The 12044-nt window shown below is 32.8% G+C and overlaps 1 protein-coding gene across 2 annotated transcripts; it reads left to right on the top strand.

Moving 5' to 3' along the window:
• Positions 1-1026: 1026 nt before the first annotated feature.
• Positions 1027-3189, top strand: LOC145325083 (uncharacterized). 2 transcript variants are annotated; one of them, XM_080167935.1, is made up of 3 exons: positions 1027-1186; positions 2058-2812; positions 3004-3189. In XM_080167935.1, coding segments are annotated over exons 2-3 (729 nt in total). In that variant the 5' UTR covers positions 1027-1186; positions 2058-2085; the 3' UTR covers positions 3006-3189. The 2 variants fall into 2 exon arrangements, with proteins under 2 accessions (XP_080024061.1, XP_080024055.1); XM_080167929.1 differs by having other exon boundaries at positions 1032-1186; positions 2058-2824.
• Positions 3190-12044: the final 8855 nt, after the last annotated feature.

Here is a 12044-nt window from a genome sequence, read left to right as displayed (position 1 = left end):
CATTTTATGTAAAAAAAATAAAATATGAAAATAAATTCTGATCATGGATCAAAAACAATTTTAATTCTATTCAACAATCAATTTTACAAAAATAAATTATTTTTGCTATTTTTTCAATTAAATTCTCTGCTATTTTTATGTTTTTGATAGCTGTAAGGTAAGTACAATTAAGTTATACTGTAACCATTATTATCATAATTATTGTAGTATATGGTGTTATTATTTCTATTATTATTGTAACTTGTCGTGAAATATAACCTTCAAACTTAAAAAAATATTTCTTTATAAATATTCTGAAATACTTTTATTTAGGTAATTCAATTTACTAAATTTCATATTAAGTAAAAATTTTTGCGCAGCTAACCGTTTTTCGTCGAGATGGATTTCAATTGTTAAAACAAGAAAATGAAGTGAATATAATATAAATAATTTCTATAAGTAATAAAAGAAACATAAATCGTGTGCATTTGAAATTTCTTTTGACAAAAATCAGTTGGATATAAATAAAATTTTACTTCACATGAAATTTAGTAAATCAAAATGCCTAAATAAAAGTATTTTAGAGTGATCTTGATTTATCGACGTCTTCTTTCCAAAAATGCCCATTAGAACCTCGGGAACGGCAAAAAACGTCAAAAAATCCGCCTTTGGCGGTGAATAACGGCAAAACGGTTCGCCGGAGGTGGTTGATGCATAAATAACAAATGATGTGCCATGAAAAATTCTACAAAAATGAAGATATAGTCTATGGCCCTAAAACGACTCCTTCCCCCAAAAAAGGGGCAAAGATCGTCATAACTAGGTGTTGGCCCTTAACCACAGCTGTTAAAACACGTATAGGTTTCGTGATTTTTTTCCGAATTAATTTCGTTATTGTTATAAGCTGTTCTCTACCATACTTTATTTTTATTTTACCCAAAATTATAGTTAACACAATAATTTAATTTCAAACTATTTTAGATCATTTTGATTTCAATAGTGAACTTTAAAAAATTATAATTAATTTTTTTTCAAATCCTCGAAAATAATTAATTTGGAGAAAAAAATCCGCGAACTAAAATTTGAAAAATCCGCGAACTAAAATTTGAAAAATCTACGAGTTTATAAAAAGGGTCCCAAATTTCTTTTGTCTTCATTATTAATCTGACTTTTGACAAGAAAGGTTATCAAACTTCCGACAAGAAAGGTATTTTTTTTTACTTAATTTATAATAGTTATCTATCGTATCGTATTATAGATAGCTTTCTATTTTTATTACTTAATTTATAATAGTTATTTATCGCATCGTATTAAAGATAGCTTTCTATTTTGTTTACTTAATTTAGAATAGTTATTTATTGCATCGTATTATAGATAGCTTTCTATTTTTTTTACTTAATTTAGAATAGTTATTTATCGCATCGTATTATAGATAGCTTTCTGATTTTTTCAATTAATTTAGAATAATTATTTATCGCATCGTATTATAGATAGATTTCTAATTTTTTTACTTAATTTATAATAGTTATTTATCGCATCGTATTAAAGATAGATTTCTAATTTTTTTTACTTAATTTAGAATAGTTATTTATCGCATCGTATTATAGATAGCTTTCTAATTTTTTTACTTAATTTAGAATAGTTATTTATTGCATCGTATTATAGATAGCGTTCTAATTTTTTTTACTTGATTTGGAATAGTTATTTATCGCATCGTATTATAGAAAGCTTTCTAATTTTTTACTTAATTTAGAATAGTTATTTATCGCATTGTATTATAGATAGCTTTCTAATTTTTTTACTTAATTTAGAATAGTTATTTATCGCATCATATTAAAGATAGCTTTCTATTTTTTTACTTAATTTATAATAGTTATTTATTGCATCGTATTATAGATAGATTTCTGCGGATATTAAAATAAAAAACAATAAAAGTTCAACCCATTTTGTTAGATCCTAGGGTCTAACAAAACTGGTATTAATTATATAATTTTTCTAATGTATACGTAAGCATTTAAATTTGTTATTTTTTTATCAAAATTAAATTTTGTGTATTAATTATATTGTATTTTTTTTAGACTACAAAGAAGTAAATCAGCCGAAAACATGACTTGGAATAAATACAATTTGGATTTGACCAAGAACCCGCCATGTGACCGCCCGCATCTGAACACGGCCCAGCTGTTAGGACCCATCCTGCCGCTGGTATCTGCCGCCTTGTTCTTTTTTCTGTATGTAACCCAAGATCCGGGTAAATGCAATGTTGGTTTCTTGGAGTTCGCTCTGGTTGCTGGATGTATTAATTTGTTTATTGTCATCATTGGCCTGGCTTGTAAGATTATGGTAGAGGATGCCTGGGCTGATGGAACGCTATCAAGAAAAGGAAATACTGTTGTCTGGCTTATGTTTAATTCTCACTATGCGATGCTTCTGTCCCACGTTATAATATTCTTTGCTTTCTTTATCTACGCTGCTGTTACTTATAGAAATATAACGTATTTTGTTATGGATATGGACAGTAAGTACTATTGTGCTGTACACATAACTAGGAGCACTTATGTGATTTCAGCAATATTATTTGCTGCCTCTCTCTTTGCAACCCTGTACATCATTGCAGTCTGGGTATTTACAAGAAAGGGTGGGTTAAAAGACGATAGCATCCAATTGGAAGAGGTGATAGTTTCCACTGCATCCTCCCCCGCCACCAGAAGTTCATCTACAGCGTCACCTGAGCGGCCAAGGAGCATCAGATCCATGGATACGTCCAGTTCTGATGATTCTGGCAGACCAGTTTCCCCTGGATCCTCCCCCGCCACCAGAAGTGCATCTGCATGTGACGTTTCGGGTAAGTAAATAACAATCAATTTTACAATTTAAATTTATACAAAAAGTGTTTAATTTTGATTTAGAAAACGTTTTATTTAAATTTTACTTTAATTTTAATGATTCATACATTTTTCATAACTTAAATCTTAAAATCAAAATTTTATTCATATAACAATATTAAAGAGTTGTTACATGCAGGATTCCAAGCGTCACCTGAGCCGGCAAGGAGCATCAGATCCATGGATACGTCCAGTTCTGATGATTCTGGCAGACAAGTTTCCCCTGGATCCTCCCCCGCCACCAGAAGGGCATCTGCAGGATTCCAAGCGCCACCTGAGCCGAAATAATAACCATATTTGCAAAAATAAATAATAATACCTATAATATATTTGAATTTTTTTACTAAAATCCTATAATATAAAGTGGTAAAGTTTTTTGTCTGAAGCTAAAGATCTCGGAAATTACACGTCTGAATAGGCTGTGCTTTTTTGAAAAGCTTTATAAATATCTTAAGGTGGTTTTAGGCTTTTATTCTGACATCCCACGCCCTCCCCTAAAGGCTAGAGGCGAAGCAACTAGTCCTTATAATGAAGTAAAAGAATGTTTGTTTGTCTGTACCGAAGGATTTCGCTAACTGCTAAACCGATCGGGTTTTCCTTAACAGGGAATCTTCTCATATGTCCCGGAAAGTTTTATAAATATTTGGGGGGAGGGTACATCCACCCTCCAAAGAGAAATCGCCCTTTAAAATAATTAGGTTTCATACCACATTATTTCAAAGTAGCTGGATGTCAGATTATCTATTAATGTTTCGATAACTGACCGCTGGACTCATATGTATACAATTAGCTTATTAATGCACCTCCTTGGAAGGTTTAGAGCTATTTTTTTCTATTGTTTTTAACATGAAACACTGTGTATTGGACTTATCAATAAAAATAACATGTTTAATTAAACCGTGTTGATCACTCTATCTATAATACAAAGTAGAACGATGTCTGTCTGTCTGTCTGTTTGTCTGTCTGTTTGTTTGTAGCGAAGGATTTCGCTTACCGCTGAACCGATCGGGTTCTCCTTAACAGGGTAGCTTCTCATAAGTCCCGGGAAGGTTTATAACTATTTTGGGGGAGGGTACCACCACCCTATCAGGAGAAATCGCCCCTAGAAAAAAATTACCCCTCCCGAAAAAGAGACTCCAACGAAACATAAACCAACTATTTCTGTAATTAGATATTTTAAATAAAAAAACATTTAAAGTGCCACTAGAGGCCTCTAGGGGCGTAGCCGCTAGTCTATAATACAAAGTAGAACGATGTCTGTCTGTTTGTTTGTGTGTTTGTTTGTGTGTTTGTTTGTCTGTTTGTTTGTAACGAAGGATCTCGCTAACCGCTGAATCGATCGGGTTCTCCTTAACAGGGTAGCTTCTCATAGGTCCCGGAAAGGTTTATAACTATTTTCTTGGGGGGTGGGACACCCCAACCCCCCCCCAAAAAATGAAAAATCCCCCCCCCCAAATTTTTAAAAATTTTTCTTTTAAAATCTAAAATAAGAAATGTATTAAATTCGACTCTCTCCTCAAGTCCCCCTAGAGGCCTCTAGGGGCGTAGCCGCTAGTGTTATATAAAGAAGTAAGTTTTTTTGTCTAAAGCTATACTGAGCTGATTGAGATCTCTATATAAGGAAAGCTTCCTTTGATGGTTATAGGCTATTTAATTTGTAGATTTAAGTCTTGGGGTGGTTTTAGGCTACATTTCTGCTTTCCTTACCCTTCGAATACAGAGCAGCTAGATGCTAGGGGCACAGTCGTTAATACAATTATAAAAATATATAAAGGGAAGAGCTATGCCCTTTGAGGGTATGAAGATAATAGCAACTTTTTTTTGTAATATAGTACAAATTTTAAAGATACAGATTTTATTGTTTCTTATCCCCTAGTATTTCTTTTGTTCTTTTTTCTTGAAAATTACATCAGAGGTGGATTCTTAAAAAAACAAGGGTCGCTGAAACGGCTACGGTAGCCAGATCACTAAATTTTATTTTGTACAAATTTATCGATTGATTTGACGAAAAGTGTTCTAAAATCATAGAAGAGCTATTAACTTGATAATTTTATCAATTTTTAATATTTTTAATATGACTTTGGTATATTTTTTTCTAAAATATTATTGGTGATTTAGCGACCAAAGCCGATTCAGCGATGATTTTTTTAGAATCCACCTCAGTTTCCAGAAAACTATATCATAATGGTTTCTGAAGAGAATCAGTTTGCTTCCAGAATAACCCAGGTTTACAGTCATACAGTAAACAAATATCTTACATCATATTTTTTTTTGTCTGATCATAATTATCTTTCTCGGACCTTTGTACATTTTTTCTGCGTCTGGTCGTACACCTATAAAATTATGGCAAAGGCCCCACTATTTTAATCGGACTTACGGAAACCTTTTTGTGTCTGATAAATTCACTAAGTGAAAAAGTCTTTGATACTTCCCAGCTATTTATTGAAATATATTTCGGTGGACATTGCACCCTCATCAGTCTTGAGTTTAGTTGGATGTTTGTGTCTGATTGTCCCGAAATAACGTTTAATAATAATGCATACTTTTTTTTGAAAACAGTAAAAGTGTCGAACTATGACGTCAGAAAAAAATTAACAATTAACCAATGAGAAGCCAGTATTCACAATTGTAAAATATATAGCGGCCTCTCATTGGTTAATTGTTAATTTTTTCTGACGTCATAGTGAGACACTTTTACTGTTTTCATTTTTTTAGGTAAGGTTAAGTTAGGTCAGTAATATCACACTGCAAGATTAAAGCCATCCGAAGGGGCAACAAGTTTTTTTTTGCTACAAAAATCTATAAAATAATTGTGAATTGGTAAAATATTTTTATATGGCTTTATAATTTTGTTTATTTATTATTTATTTCAATAAACACAGTGTATATATTTGAAACATGCATTGTCAATAAAACTCAAAATTATCTGGTCCATTTCAATACTTTTTCTGTTATGAAATTGTGGGGGAAAAACGTTTTTTTTTTTGCATACTTAAGTATTATGTATTTTCTTTGTTAAATATTTGGTATTAATTTTTCTTGTGCAATAAAATCTTTTCTTATTCTTTGGCTTCAAACGGTTTTAAAATTTTAATTGGCGGAGACAAACCTTAAGCTTCCAAACTTTTTATCAAGCTTTTTAAACTAGGAAGGGATAATATTGTCCTTAGGAATTTAGATTAATTTATCGCTCATTATCTTATCTCTTAGGATCCCAGACAAAGTTTAAAAAAAAACTTATACACACCTATTGTACTTTTCTGCAGGGATCTAAAGGGATAAGACAGTGACTCATAAATTGATGTACATCCCCAATGTTGATACACAATAAATAGAGAAAAGTTATGGTTTCTAAAATCCTAAACTCTATCATTGGTTCTAGCTATAAATGGAATGACTTACCAATTGCAAGTTTATAAATTTTTACCCCATTACCAAAAATACATAGTTATTATCTAAATATGAGATACTTTATGAGAGTAGGAGGCTTGATTTATCTCCCACTCACCTATCCTTGCATCTACAGTTAAGGTTTCCTTATTTTTTTTGGTGCAGAATTATCGGATATTGGGATTCATTAAAACCCAGTAAACAACTTTAGTATGCGGGTCTTTTTTATTGTAGCGAAGCTACTCTTTAGTTCACTTTGTCAGTCCGTCCGTAACACTATCGGGGTAATGCGATTTTCTCGGCTGCTATTAAATTTAGGCAATTGGAATTTTTGGTGAAGATTCCCTGTATCAATGAGCATCAAGTGTATAATTTACTTTGTCCGTTAGTCTGTCAATCATGCAGAAAAGACGTCAAAAATATTTTTTATTATTTTTTTTGAGAAAGGTTTCGTGATTTCTATGAATTCTTACATATTTATCACTGAACATCTTCTCTATAATTCATTTTGTCTGTTTGTCCATCAATGAATTTTTAGTGCTTCGCTACTTATAGATGTTGTCATGTTTTGTGGGTGTGTGTGTTTGGACGTATGTGTGGGTGTGTTTGGACGTATGTGTGTGTGTGTGTTTGTGCTTTGTATTCGTCTGTTTGTGTGTGCTGCTGAATAATATTTCTTTTAAAGCAGAAAGAACAATAAAATTATTATGAAACAAGGAAAAGCTGTTTAATTAGTATAAATATTTTTTTAATGAAAAATATATCAAACATAAGCCTTAGAACTATGATGAAGTACGTCCAAGCTTTTTTTGAGGTAGATGAAACTAGGGTTTCAAAGGTTTTGGGGGGATAATCTCATTTATTTTTTGTTAAATTTTGTAGGGGGTAAATGAGAGGTTTAAAAGTTTTAGAGGCCAATCTTTGAAAGGAGATTTTCATCATAGAGGGAGGGGTTATTGGGTTGTTTATTACACTAGTCTCCAAAGTTTTATAATAACGTTTTCTTATTTGTTGATTTAACAACTTTGGGGACTTTCATCAAATTTTGATTGGTTAGTTAATTAAGTGTCCAAACGATTCAACCACTGATGTAATCTACAGAAGAGGTAATTTTGTGCATCGGCATTGGGGTGTACATCAATTTATCGGTCATTGTCTTATCCCTTCAGATTCCTGATTCCCTTCTCTAATTCTCACTTAGATAATCAGATGTACAATAAGAGCAATTGATCTCTCCCTCCCTAGGTTATGGGTCAATCTTCCCAATGAAAACCAATAATCTGTAACATTTACTTAACTGTTCTACTTATCAAAACATTTGCCTTTCCTCAATTGGATTAGAAAATTTATAGGGAAAAATTTCCTTAGATTAATATGTAAGTATTTGATAAATTTAGTGCAGCTACTCTATAAATAGGATTGTCAGTAGTAGGCCATAGTCACTTTTTTAATGAGCATCTTATAACCAACCCTTTAACTACACGACCTTTGTTTGGACTTGCTAACTATGCTTTACTGATTCCATCTCTCCAGCGATGTAAAAGACACTGTTTCAGAGCGGCTTTTCTGTGGCCCCAGGAAAAAAAGGAAATTTTTACATCGGCTACGACTAGGGTTAAGCCGGATTTCCGGAAATTTTCAATATCAAGTGATAGAAATAGGCCGGATATCCGATACTTTGCCGGTTATCCGGCGTTGGCTAGATATCCGGCCCAACCATAGCTATGACTTTACCAAAACTGAGAACTGTAAAATGTGGATCGCTTTACGTTGCTTTTGATCTGCTTCACTTCGGCTCCATCTCCAGCCAAACAAGCGGTTTGGGAGCCACAGACGCACCTCGAACTGTGCGGATCCGGCTCTACATCTCTGAACCACTCTATTTTTGTAAATGTTCGTTTGTCTGACCGAATGATGTGTTGAGCTTAGCTTTTATGGGTGCTGTCATCATTTTATGTTTCTTTTATAAATATGAGAATTATGATTTTATCTATGATACAAAGTAGTAAGATGTCTGTCTGTTTGTTTGTAACGATGGATATCGCTAACTACTAAACCGATCAGGTTCTCCTTAACAGGGTAGCTTCCCGGGAAGGTTTGTTACTATTATGGGGGAGGGTACAACCACTCTCCCAAGAGAAATCACAAAAAATCGAGAGATAAAAAATTCACGTAGAGACTTGAACGCAACATAGCACTAATTACATATTTGAAAAAAAAACATTCAAAGTGCCACTAGAGGCCTCTAGGAGCGTAGCCGCTCATAGGTATAAAAGTTACCACACTTTTCTTTCTCAAAATTTGAATTCTATTTATGTCCTTTTTATTAAAGTGTTGTTTGCAGAACAAAATTGAATTATGCACTCAATCAAAAATACAATTTTGTGGCGAGAGGTAAATTTTTTTATCCGCTAATAAAAGTAACAGGATGTCTGTGTGTGTGTGTGTCTGTCTGTCTATCTGTACCGAAGAATATTGCTAACCGCTGGACCGATATGATTCTCCTCTACAATAAAGCTTCTCATAGGTCCTGGAAAGGTTTATAACTATTTTGAGGGGGGTACCTAAACTGTTAAAAAAAAGAAAAAATTAAAAAAGTGGTATTATTTTCCAGGGGAAATTTCCCCCATAAAAATAGTTCTAAACCTTCCCTTGACCTATAAAAAGCTTCCCTGTAAAGTAGAACAATATAGGACCAGCAGTTACCGAGATCCTTCGATACAAACACATTGACAGAAAGACATACATCCTGTTATTTTAGATATGAATAATCGGCATAAATGTTAAAATGATATGGAAATCTGATTATTTTTTATTCAGGAGTGGTTCTTGTAAACCCTAAAGGGTTTTTATATGGGTTTTAAATTTTAATACCCTTGTTTGCTTAGTGATATATTGAGGATAGAGGGAACATGGTAAAATCTCTTTAACTCGTAAGTGGACTGTTTATAAATCACTGTCCCTCCTTTCCAGGTCTCTCAATAATTTTTAGAATAGATATTGGTTGTTGCGGTAAAATATTTCTTTTGTCAATGATCATCTACAATTTATTTTACTTTGACCGTTTGTTGGTACTTAATGTTATTAAATAGGGTTCCATTTGTTTAGTGAAATTGCTAATCAAGAAATTGGCCTCTGACAATTCTTTAGGATCTCCATCAGGAATATTTGACATTTTTTGTAGCGTGACAAAGTGTCTCAAAAATCAGCCATGTGACGTCATAAAATGAGGAAGATGAGAGAAGAAGTGAGAAAAAAGTGATTTTTATGACGTTACATGGCTGATTTTTGAGACACTTTGTCCCACTACCATTTTTTCTTAACTTCTTTTTGATGTTGTCATTCTTGCATAAAAAATAAATTTTGAGAGGGGGGGGGGGGGGGTGCAACAAAGGGTTCAAAAGAGTTTGCTGTGTACACTCAATAAAACTTTTTCTTGTAACCAAACTTGAAATATTGATAACTCAAGAAAAGAAATCGTCGAACAGTTTCGTCGAAATTTCATTCATTTTAAAAACAAATGTATAAGAAATTAATGATTAATGATGACATCGGGTAAAAATCCCAAGGGTATTATCCCCTTGCAATGAGATGAAATAATCCCAAAATGTACATTATAGGATAACATCCAAAAGGCAACCAACCCTTTGTTTGTAAGTTATAATTGTGTTTGGTAACGAGTTAAGTCTGTTTTCTCTCAATAGTAGCATTAAGTGCCGGACAAAGCAGGAGTATTCCATTTTTAACTTCTCTAGTATGACGCGGTGTGGTCCAGACTGGAACCCCACAACAAAGTTCTATAGTACTAGAAGACAACAAACTCTAAGATTCCTTGACCTTTATTTTAAAGGTCTAAAACTGCCTTTGTTGAAGGCAATTTGTTGTACATGTTTCTTGTCAAGGCATTTCCCTATGAGAAAATATGTAAATATAATGTAATATATTTTGAACTATGATTTCTTATCAAATTCATTTAATTCATTTTGAGCAATAATTTCAATTTTGATACAATCTAGAAAGGTGAAAATATTTTTGTATCTGGAAAAGATTAATTTAAATTTGTACTTTGAAAGTTGTGAATTTTGTTCATTGGCAAACACTGGAACATTAGAGCTGTACATTAATTCTACTTTTTTTGTTTTCTTTCAAATTAGGGATTGCTACTCTGTGTGTGAAGCCTACAAGCCGGCGTTGCTACAAAAGACCAACGCCTACAAAAGACCAACACTACAAAAGACCAACGCCTACAAAAAATCGTATAGCTGGAAGGTCTATAGCTGCAAATGGTGTACCTGACCTGCCTAGCCGCTGGCGCTCGGCCTACTAGCATATAACCTAATCTAACCTAACCTATGTTAGCACCAGGACATTTATTTAAGAAAAATAGGCGTTGGTCTTTTGTAGCAACGCCCAAGCCGTTCGGCGGTGAGCCTAAGTATAGTTAAGTACGTGCAACTTAAATATAAGACTATCGGCTACATCTCTAGCATCTAGGGAAGGGGCTAGAAAAATACCTTAAACCAAATCCCATGACTTAAATCTGAAAATGAAAAAACCAAAACCATCACAAGACCTATGTAAGGTTTACCTAAAATAGAAAACCCAATCGGTTTAGAAGTTATTGAGATCTTAAGCTTCAGACTAAATCCTTACTACTTTATATAGTTCAATATATTACATAATTGCTTAGATTAAATTAATATTTAAAATATGATACTTTGTGGTTAATTGACAATTTAGCAGCGATACGTTGATATGAAGTTCTTCTTTTCAAATCATATTACTTAACTATTAGCTAAATTAAGTTTACGGTACTTTTTAGTTTTCCATCCAAAAAGAAAAATTAATTTGTTATAGCTATTCTGTCGACAAAATTTTCAGATACTTTATAAAGAATGTCTCTTAGCTTACATAAAGTAAATAGTAATTTTGCTCATTTTTTTAAATTAGTAATATTTTCCTTTTAAAATAAAAAAGTGTAATTTTAAGCAGGTCTAATATGTGTATATGTATCGTGTATAATAGGAAGATATATTGTATCTATATTTAGCTCGGCACCCATTCATTCATTTTCTTTGGTGTAGACAGTCTTGGTAGCTTCAACACCTGTTGAATTCCTACACAGACAGACAGACAGAAAAAGTACTTTCCTTACACTTTTACCCATCTAGCAATATCCATATGATTTGGGTTTAATCCTTAAGTTACCATTATTGGTGCTTAACGTGTTTTTTTTTGTCAACTAACGTAATAATAAAGTCAAGAGTTGTAAGCACTGGCGTGTAGAATAGTAGCTGGTCTTTTAACATCCCCCTCCCACTTCCTTCAATTAAAATTGGTAAGGCCTGCTCTCCCTTTTTCAATCTTTCATGGTTTCAATCCCTGAATGGCGAATCTCTATGCACACCATTAATGGGAAGGATATAAAAGTTAGATTCAGGATCGCCTTCAATTTTGTCGGTATAATGTCAGCTTATGGTAATTCAATGCTCACGAATAAAACTATAACCATTGAAATTGAAAGAAATAGAAAAGTGTTTTCCAGTATGGCTTGGATACCGATTAATATAGTCTGGATTAGAACCGGCTCTCATCCATACTGAAATATCAAGTATGACATCGTATTACAACAATTTTCCACGAATATTAAAATATTGGGCTAACCAAACTGGTTTTAAACTTTAATTCTTCAATTTAATACCCGTGAAAAGCTGTCTATAATACAATGCGATAAACAACTATTACTTACTCTAAAAAAAGGCCTTTTTAAAACACATAGGAAATAATATA

Source organism: Acartia tonsa, chromosome 1 (assembly GCF_053477335.1).
Source record: "Acartia tonsa isolate MP-2025a chromosome 1, ASM5347733v1, whole genome shotgun sequence".
Lineage (NCBI taxonomy): Eukaryota > Metazoa > Arthropoda > Copepoda > Calanoida > Acartiidae > Acartia > Acartia tonsa.
Note: the sequence above shows the minus strand (reverse complement) of the source record. Positions and strands in the feature narration are given on the sequence as shown.

Coding starts and splice junctions, on each gene's coding strand:
- LOC145325083 (XM_080167929.1), top strand. CDS start 2,086: ATGACTTGGAATAAATACAATTTGGATTTGACCAAGAACCCGCCATGT. Junction 2,825..3,003: donor ATCTGCATGTGACGTTTCGG/GTAAGTAAATAA, acceptor TGTTACATGCAG/GATTCCAAGCGTCACCTGAG.